Below are 15,646 nucleotides of genomic sequence, written 5' to 3' on the forward strand. Positions count from 1 at the left end.
GATTAAGTGGAATAATTCACATAGAGGTTCTGAATAATACCTATGACATTGCAAGTGCTTATTGAATCCTCCCTCGTGTTATATTAGAGTGTTAATCATGATCCTGTCCGGCTGCAGAGGAGGGGCATTTATTTCCCTCTCGGGTTGTGGTCATGTGTTGAATTTTCTGTTATGTGCGTGCATCGCTCTTGTGAGTTGAATTGCACGTTGGAGCCCCAGCCTCTGGTACCTGTGGATGTGGCCTTATTTAGTCAAAGGGTCTTTGCAGCAGTGGCCAAGTGAAATTGAGGCCAGAGTGAAGGACGATGTTCACACGGAGAAGGACCATGGCCAGTGGAAGGCAGGCTGGGCTGGAGGGGACTCTCCCTGGAGCCTTCTGAGGGAGCCTGGCCCTGATGGCCACTTGAGTCTGGACCTCAGCTTCCAGATCTGTGGGGGAACACACGCTAAGGCACCCCGTGTGTGGTGGTCTGTGATGCCATCCCTGGGAAATGAGCGCAATCGTTTTTTGCAAAAACAAAACAGTCAAACAAGCAAACAAAACCCAGTTGGTGATGAACAAAGAAAATCTTTAAAACTAGAAGACGTGAGGACCTATTTGAATGAGTCGATCTGCTACATGCTGGCTCCTGAGTGTCCCCCACAGACAAATCTTGTAGTCATTGCCCAGGTGATGCTGCTGGGAGGTTATGGAAAGTTCAAGAGGGGACTGAGTGGGACGGTTTGGTCACGAGGTGTGCTCTGCCGGGGGCTGGGGCCCTTCATCTTCCTCTTCCACTCCTGCCTTGGGATGTGATTTTTTTTTGTTCTTCCCTGTGCTCTCACCATGATGCGCTGCCTTGCCACAGGCCCAGAGTAAAAGGTCAACCAATCATGAACTAGAACCTCCAGAACTGTGAGCCAAACAGACCTTTTCTCTTTATAAGTTGCTCATCTCAGGTATTTTGTTATAGTGGTGGAAAGCTGATTAACACAGATGGCAAAAAAGCCTTAGCCCCAAGCTCTGCTCTCCTTGCTCCCCTTACCCTAATTCAATTATCCCCCATCTTGCCTTGCTCTGGATCCCTGTGGACTACAAATGTGGGCCTCCAGTCCTCTGGCTGGTTCCTGAGCTGGCTGATAGAGCCACTGGCAGGATACGGGAGGACTGGAGGAGAGGGAGGTTGGGGCCTCTCTCTTCTGGCGGCCTGTCAACGTCATGGCAGTTCTGCTCATGAGCAGACTCCTCTCCAATCACTGCTCCTAGAGGGCAGCTCTGGGCACAGCAGGGCCTCTCTCCAGGCCCCCATCTCACCAGCTGTGAGATCACAGATCCAGCCTTGCAGGTGTGACAGAATTAAAAGGAATAATGTATGAATGACGTATACACAAATTCTGGGCCCTCAGCACAATTGGTTTCCCCTCCCGGGGCTCCAGTGAACAGGGTTCTCCCTCAGGCCACCTCCCCTGTGGACTCCTCCCGGCAGGGGAGTTTCCACGTCCTCCCTCGGTTGGCGATGAGCACTGCATTCAGTTAGCTTCGAGCAGGGCGTGGTTTGACCATCCCATCCCAGACGCTTCCCCTGGGTCTGCTGGGCCCGGATCTTCCCTTCAGGACCTACCAGGACCCACTGTGCGCGCAGAGCCAGGCTGGGTTCTCACGTCCTCTGGGAAGAGGGGCTCCTCTCAGCCTTCACGTGGGCCAGCCGCTGACACTTAGGAGGGCTCCTGTTCCCGTCCCTCCTCTGTGGCCACCTGCTTCAAGGGCTTCACAGTGCCAGGCATACGTGGGGTCAAGCTGTCCGTAGTGGACCTCTGACCCTGCGGCAGGGACACTGTCTCGCTCAGCCTTCCTCTCCACTCCTGGTCCAGGCCCCTGGCATGGGGGTGGAATAAGGACTTGGCATATTGGGTCTTTGTTCCTGGTTTCTGGCACAGAGCCCCCGAAGCCGAGGACTGTCCCCAGGAACAGGAGTGACTTTGGCTATTCACAAGGTGTGCTTTTCCAATGCGCCTCAGTCTATGCTAACGAGTGACCCAGGCGGGGCCCCTGAGGCAGAGGTGGCCGTGCTTAGAGGGGGAAGGGCTGGAGGTGGGTTTGATCACCAATGGCCAGTGATGGAATCCATCATGTTTATTCATGAAGCCTCCACAGAAACCTCAAGACCACGGGTGGGGTCTTCCGGTTGGTGGGCCGCCCTTGGTGCCGGGAGGGGCACACCTGGAGGCCTCAGGAGCTCGGCAGCCCCCCACGGGTCTCTGATCCTGGTGGTTCCTGGCCACCCTGTATAACCAAGCTGTGACCTCAAGTAGAGACATCCCCACATTCTGTGAGGCATCCTCGTACGTTAACAAACCTGGAGGGGGACCTGGGAGTCCCCAAACTCAGGACAGAAGCATGGGTCACCTGAGGACCCCAATTCTGACTGACATGGGGACTTGCAGGATGAGCCCTTCAACATGTGGAGTCCACGGTCCCCCTGGGCAGGCAGCATTGGAATCCAAGTGACCGACCCTGCTCCCTGTTGGTGCTGGACAACTGGAGACCTGACGAGCAGTCACGACATGTACACCCACACTCAGCGTCACCACACACCACACAATAAGAACTGAGCACGTGCGTGTGGAAGGGTGCAGGAAACGTACCACCACCTGCGGAGGTGGAGCGGGCATCAGGTGCTGGCATCCAGGGTAGAATTAAAGCCACCTAATGTTAACTTATCCTTTGCAAATGGGTTATGTTTGCAAGGGCTCAACATTCTCAGTTCTAAAGAAGAGCTGCAGCTAAATGATTAAGATACAGAGTCAACTATTTGAGGAAAAAAAGAGCAAACGATACATCACTCCTGTTCCTGGGAACAGTGCACGGCTCCTAGTCGATCATCTGCAGAACCCAGCACATCTGGTGACCTTCAGATGACATCAGAATGTGCATCCAAGAACTGGACCACTGAGGATTAATGATTATTTTAGTGCCCACCTGTCTGTGGCTAAGAATACACTTCTTTCAATTTCCTGTATAAGTCCTTAGCTTGCTCTTGTCCTCTAAGAGAGTCCTTAGCACCACAGTCTGGTTGTTTTCTTTTTTTTTTTTTTTTTTTATTCTAACTTGTTATACATGACAGCAGAATGCATTACAATTCATATTACACATAGAGCACAATTTTTCATATCCCTGGTTGTACACAAAGTATATCCACACCATTTGTATCTTCATATGTGTACTTAGGGTAATGGTGTCCATCTCATTCCACTGTTCTTTTTTACCCCCATGCCCCCTCCTTCCCACATCCCTCTGCCCTATCTAGTATTCATCTATTCCTCCCATGCCCCCACTCCCAACTCCACTATGAATCAGCCTCCTTATATCAGAGCAAACATTTGGCATTTGGTTTGTTGGGATTGGCTAACTTCACTTAGCATTATATTCTCCAACTCCATCCATTTACCTGCAAACGCCATGATTTTATTCTCTTTTATTGCTGAATAATATTCCATTGGGTATATATACCACATTTTCTTTATCCATTCATCTACTGAAGGGCATCTATGTTGGTTCCACAGTTTAGCTACTGTGAATTGTGGTGCTACAAACATTGATGTGGCTGTGTCCCTGTAGTATGCTGTTTTTAATTCCTTTGGGTATAGACCGAGGAGAGGGATAACTGAGTCAAATGGTGGTTCCATTCCAAGCTTTCCAAGAAATCTCCAAACTACTTTCCAGAGTGGTTGCACCAATTTGCAGCCCCACCAGCAATGTATGAGTGTGCCTTTTCCCCACATCCTCGCCAACACTTATTGTTGTTTGTGTTCTTGACAGCTGCCATTCTGACTGGGTGATCAGCTAGCTCATTGTGAGAAAGTTCTTTTTCTACCATCACCTGCGTCTTGGTTTCTGATGTGTGGCTGCAAACTGAACTTTGTACAGTAAGGAAGTGAGGGAGACAGCTCCTTGAAGTAGCCTAGATATCGAGGAGCTGAGCACAGCAGCCATTGCAGTACTGGCAGCATGAATCCAGGGCCCACACAGGGGGACTGTCTGGTTCTAGGATAGACTGGAGATACAGTCAGAGCTGATTTGGTGAGGATGAGAAGCGTCCTTGCAGTGGCTGAATAGAGTGGTCTGTGTGGGCGGGGGTGGCAGGGTGTGCAAAGGCTGGGATCATGCAAGTGTGTGTGTGTGTGTGTGTGTGTGTGTGTGTAGGGTGTGTCAGCTGCCTCTGGCTCTGGGTGGCTGGAGCTCAGGGAGAATGCACAGGTGCACAGAGGGAGAAGGGGTAGGTGGGGCAGTCAGAGACAGATCCCAAAGGTCCCTTATGTCTTTGCAGAAGAAATCCACATGATAAACAGGAGTCTCTTCTCAAGCCAGGCCTTGCTGAGAGGAGCTTGGCATATCTCCTGGAGTGCCAGGACCTAATTTGCACCTTTATGATCACAGTGACTGACCACGGTCCCACTCGCTGGCTTGTTCTCCCCTTGGGGGGTTTAGTGTGGGCAGCTAGTCAGGCCATAATAAGATTTTCCAAACTAGAATTGACAGGCATTGGCAATGACCTCCTTGTCCTCAAAGGAAAGGCTCTTCCACTGGGCCTCATCTGACACTTCTCCGCCCCCCATCTGACACTTCTCCAATAAAACATGGCAGGAAACTGCCTTCCTTCTTCCCCTGCCCCTAGTTTTAACTCCCTGCTAAGTCTTCTTACACTGAACTGCTCCCCAGAGAAGCTCGGGCAGATGCCCGGCTTCCCTCCTGGAGGCCCACTCAATCATGAGGGCAGCCCCAAACCATGAGGAGTCTCGGCTTCCACCACTGGCTTCTCCCAGCCTCACTGGTCTGCTCCTTCCTGTCCAGTTTGGAGGATACAGATGACCTCACAATCCAAGCAGCAGCTTCCCCCAGACAGGTGCTTTTGCAGGGCCTCAAGCTGTGGACTCTCAAGGTGAGTTTGAAGATGCTCCTGACCCAGCCTAACCTTGTGGTGAAGGTCGCAGCTAGCTGGGGCGGCCTGGCTGCCAGGTGAACACAGGGGACTTGGGAAGTGGAGGGCAGGGGCTGACAGCTGATCTGTGATTGTGGGGTGCCGGAGCCTTCCCTGGAGGGAGTCCCCTCAACTCTGTGGGGACTCAGCACGTGGAGCCCTGGAGATGCAGCCCACCCTAAGGGTGATAAGGACTTTGCAAACACCCAAGGGGAATTCATTACCCCAAGGATGGGGAGGCTTGAGAAGACACAGAAGGCAGAGCTTTGTGGTCTGGTCAGCAGAGCACCTTGGGCAGGGTTGTGGATGCACCTGGCTTCCTTGTTGAACAGGTAGGCAGGAGGGAGGCCGGGCTTTTCAGGGAGGCACAAGGCGGACATTGATTGTTCTTGGGAAAGCAGCTGCTGCAGACCAAGGTAGCCTGAAAGCTCTAAAACCAGGCAGTGAGAGGGGAAGTCTCTTTGCACCCGTGACCTGCACTCACCCCAAGGTGCATGACCCTTTGCAGGAGCTGGTAAGGGGCCAACCTCAGCCAGGTGGGTCTTGCTGGGCACCACCCAGATGTCCTCTCAGTGGATGTTGGATGAAGCCAGTGTAGCTGTGGTATTTTAGCTGCCCAGGGGGTCTTACCACATCTGGCCAGGTTTGAGAAGCCCTGTACTAGCTAAGGTGCTGTACTTTGGAATCATGCACTGTTAGAAAATCCTGAACCTGCATCTGACCCCCAGAGATTGTGACTTGCCTAACCTTCGATGCAGCCTGGGTATTGGGGCTTTAAAAACTTTTCTAGGTGATAGAACCATTTTTGAGCAATATAACTCTGGCCTAAGTGGTTTTATTTGTGGTTCCATTGACATCAACTTCATTTTATTTCTGACAGTTTTATTGGCTATTTCTGCTGCCTGAATTCCTTCATGTGTCCCTCATGTAATACCTCACTCTCACTACTTCTGAATGTCAGAATCAAAGGACTGCAGAGTCAATTGTCAAACTTTTTTTTTTTTCTGTAAAAGTAGATAATCTCTGTAACAGAGATTTTTCAGAGAAAATCTCATACAGATTTTCTTCTGTATGAGACTTTTCAGGCCACACATGGTCATTGACATATATCCTTTTACTTCATTTTTTTTTTGTCTTTGAGACATAACATGCAAAATAGGCCATGGGCTGGATCTTATCTGCTTTGGATGGTAGTGAGTTCCCTATCAATAGGAGCAATCAAGCCATAGCTGGACAAATTCATGACCAGGAAACCATAGCTGGAACTTAAGCTTCTAGTCCAATGAATGACTGGACTAGAAAATCTTCTGGCCTCTTCCAAACTTGAGACACTTGAATTCTAAATCACTCCAGACCCTGAAATGCTCCCTCATTTTCTGAGTGACCTCTGGGGTCCCCTCCAGCTCTGACATTGTTCTCCTGCTCTGTTCTGCCTCTGTTTGTTTTGAAGCTCAGCATGCATGGGCATAGCCATCCATCCACACAAAGTGCTGTGATTTTGGGGTCTGGTTTAATAGACAAAGACCAAGGGCTGCCTCTGGCTTCTATGTTGAGACAACACATGAAGCAGTGGTGGTTGGAGACTGTGGTGGTCAAAATGATTTACATTCACAAACAGCATGAAAAAAACAAGGGAACAAATCAACTCAGACAAACCAAGATGTGCCAACAATAGAATCCAGTGACATCATAGTGGAAGGAATGTCAGAGAAGGAGTTTAGAATGTACGTAGTTAAACTGATCTGTGAGGCAAAGGGCGATGTAAGGAGTAAAATCAGAGATAAAATTCAGGAGGTAAAAGATTACTTCAATAAAGATAGTGATTCTGAAAAGAATTCAAGCAGAAATCCTCAAAATGAAGGAATCAATAAACCAAATTCAAGATTCAATGTAAGGCATCACCAACAGATTAGACCACTTGGAAGACAGAACCTCAGGCAATGAAGACAAACTATATAATCTTGAAAATAAAGTTGACCACACAGAATGTTAAGAAACCATGAACAGAACTTCTAAGGATTATGAGATAACATGAAAAGACCAAATTTAAGATTTATTAATACAGATGAAGGCATGGAGCTACCAACCAAAGGAATGCACAATATTTTCAATGAAATAACACCAGAAAATGTCTCAAACATAAATAATGAAATGGAAAATCAAATACAAGAGGCTTACGGACCCCAAATATATAAAATTACAAGGGACCCACACCAAGGCACATTATAATAAGAATGACTAACATAGAATTTTAAAGGTTGCCAGAGAAAAACAACAGTTATTCTTTAACACTTTGAAGGAAACTAACCTGGATCTCAGCTGATCTCTCAACCCAGACCCTCAAAGCTAGGAGGTCTTGAAATAATATATACCAAGCGCTGAAAGAAAATGGATGCCAGCCAAGAATAATATCCCTAGAAAAATTAAAATTTGAAGATAAAATAAAAACCTTCCATGACAAAAGTTAAAACAATTCACAACAAGAAAGCCTGTGCTACAGAATATTCTCAACAAAATATTCCATGAAGATGAAGTTTAAAAAAGTGAAAACCAGCAAAGGGAGTAACTACATTAAAAGAATAGTCAATCAAAGAGAAACTAATTCAAATTATAAACCAGATATAACCCAAATGCCTTGGAATACAAATCATATCTCAATAATAACCTTGAATGTTAATGGCCTAAACTCATCAATCAAAAGACATAGACTGGCAGATTGGATTAAAAATGAAACCCAACAATATGCTATCTCCAAGAGACTCACCTCATAGGCAATCCACAGACTGAAGGTGAAAGGATGTGAAAAAGCATATCATTCACATGGGACACGTAAATAAGCAGGGGTTTCTATACTCATATCAGATAAAGTGGACTTCAAGCTGAAGTTAATCAGAGAGGACAAAGAAGTCCATTTCATACTGCTTAAGGGAATTATACAACAAGACATAGCAATCATAAGTATTTATGCCCCAAAACAATGTATGCATCTACATACATCATACAAACCCTTCTCAATTTCAAGAATCAAATAGACCACAACACAGTAATACTGGGTGACTTTAACACACCCCTCTCACTACTGGATAGATCATTTATACAAAAACTAAACAAAGAAACTATAGAACTAAATAATACTATCAATAATTTAGACTTAACAGATATATATGTAGAATATTCCATCCATCAATGAGTGGATATACTTTCTTCTCATTAGCACACAGGATCCTTCTTTAAAATAGACCATATATTATGTCACAAAGCAACTCTTAGCAAATACCGGAAAAAAAAAAGTAGAGCTAATACCCTGCATTCTATCAGATCATAATGGAATAAAATTAGAATTCAATGATAGAATAAAAAGTAGAAGCTACTCTAACACCTGGAGACTAAATAATACACTAATGAATGATGAATGGATAAGAGAAGAAATAAAGGGTAAATTTGAAAAATACTTAGAGATGAATAAGAATAGTGATACAACTTATCAAAATCTCTGGGACACTATGAAGACAGCGCTAAGAGGAAAGTTCATTGCATTGAGCTCATTCATTAAAAGAATAGAAAGTCAGTGAATAAATGACCTAGTGATCTAACATTACATCATAAAGCCCTAGAAAAAGAAGAACAAATCAACAATAAAGCAGTACAAGAGATGAAATAATTAAAAACAGAGCTGAAATCAATGAAATGGAAACAAACAATTGAAAAAATCGACAAAACAAAAAGTTGGTTCTTTGAAAAAAAATAAAATTGATTAACCATTAGCCACATTAATGAAGAAAAAGAGAAAAAACTCAAATTATTAAAATCTGTGATGAAAAAGGAAATATCATTATAGACACTACTGAAACATAAAAGATAACCAGAAACTATTTTTAAAATTTATACTTCAATAAAATAGAAAATCTTGAAGACATTGACAAATTTCTAGAGACACATGACCTACCCAAACTGAATCAGGAGGAATACATAATTTAAACAGATCAATTTCAAAAAATGAGATAGAAGACACCATCAAAAACATACCAATTAAGAAAAGCCCAGGACCAGATGGATTCTCAGCCAAGTTCTACAAGACCTTCAAAGAAGAACTAACAATACTCCTCAAATTATTCCATGAAATAGAAAAGGAGGAAACCCTTACAAACCCATTCTATGAAGCTAGTATCACTCTGATACCAAAACCAGACAAGACACATCAAGGAAAGAAAACTTCAGCCCAGTATCCCTCATTAATTTAGATGCAAAAATTCTCAGTAAAATTCTGAAAAATCATATACAAAAACATATTTAAAAGATAGTGTACCATGATCAAGTGGGGTTCATCTGAAAGATTCAAGATTAGTTCAACATATGGAAATCCATAAATGTATTTCATCACATCGATAGACTTACAGACAAGAATCACATGATTATCTCAATAGATGCAAAAAAAAAAAAAAAAAGCACTTGACAAAATACAGCATTCATTCATGTTCAAAATACTAAAAAAATTAGGGATAGTAAGAGCATACCTCAACAGTATAAAAGCTATAATGCCAACATCATTCTAAATGGAGAAAAATTGAAAGCATTCCCTCTAAAAACCAGAACAGGACAGAGATGCTCTATTTCACCACGTCTATTCGACATCATCCTTGAAACCCTAGCAAGGGCAACCAGAAGAAAGATATTAAAGAGATACAAATAGGAAAAGAAGAACTTAAACTATCCCTATTACCAATGATATGATTCTATATGTCGAAGATTAAAAAAAATTCTACCAGAAAACTTCTAGAACTAATAAATGAATTCAGCAAAATTGCAGGATATAAAATCACCACCCATAAATCAAATGTGGTCTATATATAAGTGATGAATCCACTGAAAGAGAAGTCAGGAAAACTATCCCATTTACGATAGCTTCAAAAAAAAAATGGGGAATCAATCTGATGAAAGAGGTGAAAGACCTTTACAATGAAAACTACAGAACACTAAAGAAAGAAATAGAAGAAGACCTTAGAAGATGTAAAGGTCCCCCATGCTCTTGAATAGGCAGAATTAACATTATCAAAATGGCCATAGTACCCAAAGCATTATACAGATTTAATGCAATTCCTATTAAAATTATAATGACATTCTTCATAGAATTAGAAAAAGCAATCATGAAATTCATTTGGAAAAATAAGAGACCCAGAATAGCCAAAGCAATCCTTAGCAAGAGAAGTGAAGCAGGAAACATCACAATACCAAACCTTAAATTATACTATAGAGCCATAGTAATAAAAATGGCCTGGTATTGGTACCAGGCAGACACATAGATCAATGATAGAGAATAGAAGACAAACCCACATAAATACAGTTATCTCATACTAGACAAAGGCGCCAAAAACATACATTGGATAAAAGAGAGCCTCTTCAACAAATGGTGCTGGGAAAACTGGAAATCCATATGTAGCAAAATGAAATTAAACCTCTGTCTCTCACCATGCACAAAACTCAACTCAAAGTGAATCAAGGACTTAGGCACTAGAACAGAGACCTTGTGCCTAACAGAAGAAAAAGTAGGTCCAAATCTCCACTATTTCAGCTTAGGAATTGACTTCCCTAACAAGACTCCTAAAGTGCAAGAAGTAAATTCAAGAATCAACAAATGCTTATAAAAAAGAATCAATTTCCAGTCCCACCAGCAATGTATGAGTGAACCTCTTCCCCCACATCCTCACCAATACTTATTGTTGCTTTTATTCTTGATAATTGCCATTCTGACTGGAATGAGATGAAATCAGACTAGTTTTGATTTGCAATGTTCTAATTGCTAGAGATGTTGAACATTTTTTCATATATTTGTTGATCAATTCTATTTCTTTTTCTGTGAAGTGTCTGTTCAGTTCTTTAGCCCATTTATTGATTGGGTTATTATCATCTTTTGGTATTAAGTTTTTTGAGATCTTTATATATCTTGGAGATTAATGCTTTACCTGAGGTACAGGTGGTAAAGATTTTCTCCCATTCTGTAGGCTCCCTCTTCATGTTATTGATTGCTTCCTTTGCTGAGAAGAAGCTTTTTAGTTCAAATCCATCCCATTTATTGATTCTTGATTTTACTTCTTATGCTTTACTACAGTGACACAGACATATCAATGTTTATAGCAGCTCAACTCATGATACTTAAACTATGGAACCAGCCTAAGTGCCCTTCAAAAGATGAGTGGATAAAGAAAATGTGGTGTATACATACACAATGAAATATTACTGAGTCTTAAAGAAGAATGAAATTATGGCACTATCCAGTAAATGGATGGAGCTGGAGAATATTATGCTAAATGAAATAAGCCAATCCTAAAGAAGCAAAGGCTGAATGTTTTCTCTCATATGTGTATATTAATTCTCAATAAAGGAGAGGGGATAGGGAAGAATAGAGGTATTTTGGAATAGGCAGAGGGGAGTGGAGGGAAGTGAGGGGGTTTGAAGTGGGAATGACAGTAGAATGAATCAGACATTATTACCCTATACACATACATGATTACATGACTGGTGTGACTCTACGTCATGAGAAGTAATACTCCATTTATGTATGATGTGTCAAAATGCATTCTACTTTCATGGATAACTAGTTAACAAATAAAAAATAATCACACACTTAAAAACAAACAAAAAAAGGAAACAGACAACAGATTAAGACAGGAACAGATGTGAACATGTGAAGGAAAGCTCAGGGCAGTGCCTGGATTCAAGTTCTTATGCTTTGTAGTGGAATGAAAGGAACAAGATTTTAAAGATCTGGGTTCAAATCCCAAGTTCAACGCATACTAGCTGTTCCATGCTAGGGGAGCCTTGCAACCTCTCTGGACTTCAGCATCCTCCTTGTAAAAGGAGGGGTTGGCCCTGATTTGCAAGGCTGTCATGCAGTCTAGGGTGACGGATGCAGGCCAGCCAGGGCAGCGTGTGGGCTGAAGTCAGTGCTCAAGAACGCTCAGTGCCCTGATGCTGGAGTGAGTGGAAACTGAGCAAGCCTGGCCAGGACTCAGCAGAGGGCAGGACAGGGCTGGGCACACCCAAGCCCCTGCCTCCAGTGGAGCTGATCACTCTGGGGACCCTGTGGGCTCAGCACCTCTGCTGTCCACACCTTACTGCTCTCCGCTGTGACAGCATCTGCCTGGCCCCTTCTCTCAGAGTTCCCTGGTCATAATTAAACCATCCACACACCCTTGCTGAGGACCTTCTAGATCTCAGGCCAGTGCTGAGCTTCTTGGGAAGGTGGTGTTTGTAGCACAGACCCTGCATCTAGGTCAGGCCAGGGGACTGAACAGGATGAACAGTGCTGGAACAGGAGTGGACGAGAAGGGTTCCCTGGGCCAAGGCTTCTAGGAAGCTCTCTGCCCAGTCCGTCCCCCTCCTGCCTACTGGATAAGCAGACTATGAGACCCCAGGGCTGGCAGAGCCAGAGAACAACAGGAGCCTGGACTCAGGCCACCCACCTGCCTGGGGCGACAGCCACGGACGGTCACGTGACTAGGAAATGGATGTCTGCTGTGCTGAGCCACCACCGCTTGGGCACACGTTTTCATGCTACAGTGACTAATACGAGCTGTTCAAGTGGCTCAGAATTTAGATTACACGTAGCAAGCATTCAAGGCACATTGCTTGAGTGTGCTACTAAGGATTGCTGTTCTTGGTCAGTGGCCTTGGGATTTTTAAAAATATGTATAATGTATATTTTTTTCATTGTAAGTATCTTTATTTTTATGTGGTGCTGAGGGTTGAACCCAGTTCCTCACACGTGCCCGGTGAGCGCTCTACCACTGAGCCCCAGCCCCAGTGCCTTGGGATTGTTTTTAAGTGAGTAAGTTTGGTTAGAAGTCCCAAGACCACCCTTCAGGTTGGCAGTGAAGGAGCTCCCAGCCGAGGTGGAAGGAAGGTCGATGTTAGGGCTTCACACATGGAGTTCACCTACCTCCCTGCCTCTGCCTGCTGTCCCCTCCCCCAGGTGCTCAGCAGAGCCTGGAAATCCATGTGGAATGGATCGAAACCTTCTTGCTGTTCTCTCTCTAATGAAGAATTGAACTAGCTCCACTGACCCCTTTTCTACATGCGATCGGTGTCGTTGGCTTCACCTTTTTTTCTGATGCTATTAAACCCCAGCAGCCTCTTCTTGGAGCTCCAAGGATATCACACAACGGGGGTCTCCATGCCCCCCCTCCCCCGAGGCTTCATTTTGGAAGATCCTGTCGCCAAGTCAGGCTCCACCGTTCACCCGCTCACAACAGCTACGGCCCCTTCCAGCCTTCCCTCAGTTATTTCATTTAAAAGACCTTTATGAAGCTCTTCCTCAGTCCTGGGCACAGTTCTAGCTTCTCAGGACAAGATTAGGATGGCAGACAAGGCCTCTCGTGGACCTGTTTTCTATTAGCGGGAGACACGCTGTGGTCTAGGCACTGCGACTCCTGAATCCCCAGCTAACCCCACGTGAGCCGCTGCACATCCACCTGCTGTTCTCTGTCCACCTGGGAGGTGGCTTCTGCTGCCTCGGCTGTTCCGACCAGTCCCTGGCATGGTATGGATGTGTGCAGGTGCCCGCTGCCCTCCCCAACCACTGCATCACCACTCTGCCACCTCATTATGCCACCCAATGTCCTGGACAGGGACAAATTCTTTTCATCCATCACAAACATGACAGAATCTAGAACATGAGGACCATGAAAATCAGCAGCGCAAAGACAGAAGTTCAATCCCATTGGTTTTGATGGAAAGTTGGTCTTTTCATCAACAGAGAAATAAAAACCAAGAGCCACGAACATCATCTCCTGGAGAGAGCTCACAGCCATGTCAGACCCTGCCCCGGCCCACTTTCTTGCCCTACCTTGACCTCTATGGAGGCCTCTACTGGACGTGGACACAGGACCAAGGAGTGGCACAGCCCTCGGTAGCATTCCATCCTATAGATGGGCACACCAATGCTCAAGAAGAGGAAGGACTTTCCCAATGACCCGTGGCCAGGAAATGGCAGTCCCGACCAAGCGGGGCTAGGATCCTCCACGTCCCAGACTCACACAGGCCCCACACAAGGTGGTGCTTAGGGCTGAGTCTGCTGCCAGGCAGCACCCTCACCTGCTCACTCCTGAAAGTCACCTTCTGCCTCTGCCTCCTCTAGATGGCCAGGGTCTGAAGTGAGTTAACACACCTAGTGTGCGTTAGTCCAGTGTAGACACCTCACTGTTCTCTCCTCCACACTAACCACGACTTCTCCCTGGGCAGAGCGCACCTCAGCCAGGTTTGGTTCACCACAAACCAGCCCTGGGTCTGGCCCACAGTCCTCAGAGAGCTGTCGTTGTGTACGGTGCTGTCCACTCACCTCTGGTCAGCACTTGCTGGCCCTCTCTGGGTGGAATGAAGGCAGCCCCCTGTTTACGAAGGCCCAGGGGAAGGCAGGGCCCCATCCTTCCCCTGCCCGGGTCCTGGTTTCCCCATCTGTGAGGCCAGCCCTCGGCTGGCTGCAGTCACGAGCCTGGGGCCAGGTGTGAGGCAGAGGGGCCTTACCTGGGCCACTGCAGAAGGCGGCGATGACGGCCAGGATGCACACGATGCTCAGGTAAGGGATCCAGGCGGCATGGTCCTGCGGGAGGATATGCGATGCAGGCTGGGGACGAGGCCGGGTGTGACAGGAGGACCTGGCCCCCCTCCCGCTCAGTGCATCTGCATGACCACCACAGGCCACTGTGTGTCCCATTTTCAACATCCATGACATGGAGACAATGAGGACTACTCAGAACATCTCATCCACTGGCTTCCCACCCCTGGAGGAGCAATGAGATGGCTGGGCACAGGAACAGCTCCGCTGACTGAGGGTGCTGCCTGAAGCAGGCAGTGGGAGAATGTTTACAGTCATCACACGCAAAACAGTCCTCTCAGTCGTCCCTCTCATTACCTACAGCACCACACTGGGACCCTGCCATCCTGTGAGGTAGGAGGGGAGCTTATCCACACCGTGGAAGGTGTCTGGATGGGCTGCCACTTATCTGGCTGGGGAGTGGCCCTGGAGGCCAGGGTGGCCAGTAGGAGAGCTCTGGACCCTTGTGAAGCAAGACTTGGAGGGGGCGTGTGCTGCAGCCCCTGAGCATCTGATGCGGCAGCAGGAAGACCCTGCCCAGCACCATGCCCCTGTGGCTTTTCAGAACCTCTGAGGTCCAGGAGCCTGCCTGGCCACCCTCACTGAGGACAACCTCGGGCCTGGCCATGGGAGGGAACCAACCTGCCAGAAGTCCCCTCCTCCTGCTGGTCAGCACATTCCCTATCACCTCCCCTCTGAAGGTCCCTCGGACCCCACTATGCTACGATCGCCTCTTCTAGACACGTTGGGACCTTGGGACATCTGGCCGATGAGAAACATGTACCACTTCAACACTGAGATCTATTCTAGAAAAATGCCAACAGATGCTGCTTGCTGCCAACAGACTGGCTTAGATATCAAGTAAGTGCCCAGTTAATGTGAGCTGCCCTGAACGGCACAGGGGTCAGTGGGGCTTGAACCCAAGACTCTGGATCCATCCCCAGCTCTGCTCATTTGTCTACGTGCCTGCTGGGGGCTTCTCACGTCCACAAAAGGAGAAAACGATAAACTCACAAGGATGAAGAGCATCGCCATCCCTCCTGCAAACCATGTGTTCAACAAGCATTTGTCTCATTCAACCCCTGCAGCACCCCAGGGT

At 46.2% G+C, this 15,646-nt stretch overlaps 1 protein-coding gene across 5 annotated transcripts in view; it reads right to left on the reverse strand.

Moving 5' to 3' along the window:
- Slc2a9 (solute carrier family 2 member 9) overlaps positions 1 to 15,646 on the reverse strand; it is a 173,382-nt gene that overhangs the window by 59,976 nt on the left and 97,760 nt on the right. For all 5 annotated transcript variants that reach the window (XM_071614140.1, XM_071614142.1, XM_071614141.1 and 2 more), the window contains exon 11: positions 14,478 to 14,553. In XM_071614140.1, coding sequence (XP_071470241.1) covers positions 14,478 to 14,553 — 76 coding nt within the window. The remainder of the gene's footprint in view (positions 1 to 14,477; positions 14,554 to 15,646) is intronic.

The sequence above is a fragment of the Marmota flaviventris genome, chromosome 7, assembly GCF_047511675.1.
Source record: "Marmota flaviventris isolate mMarFla1 chromosome 7, mMarFla1.hap1, whole genome shotgun sequence".
Lineage (NCBI taxonomy): Eukaryota > Metazoa > Chordata > Mammalia > Rodentia > Sciuridae > Marmota > Marmota flaviventris.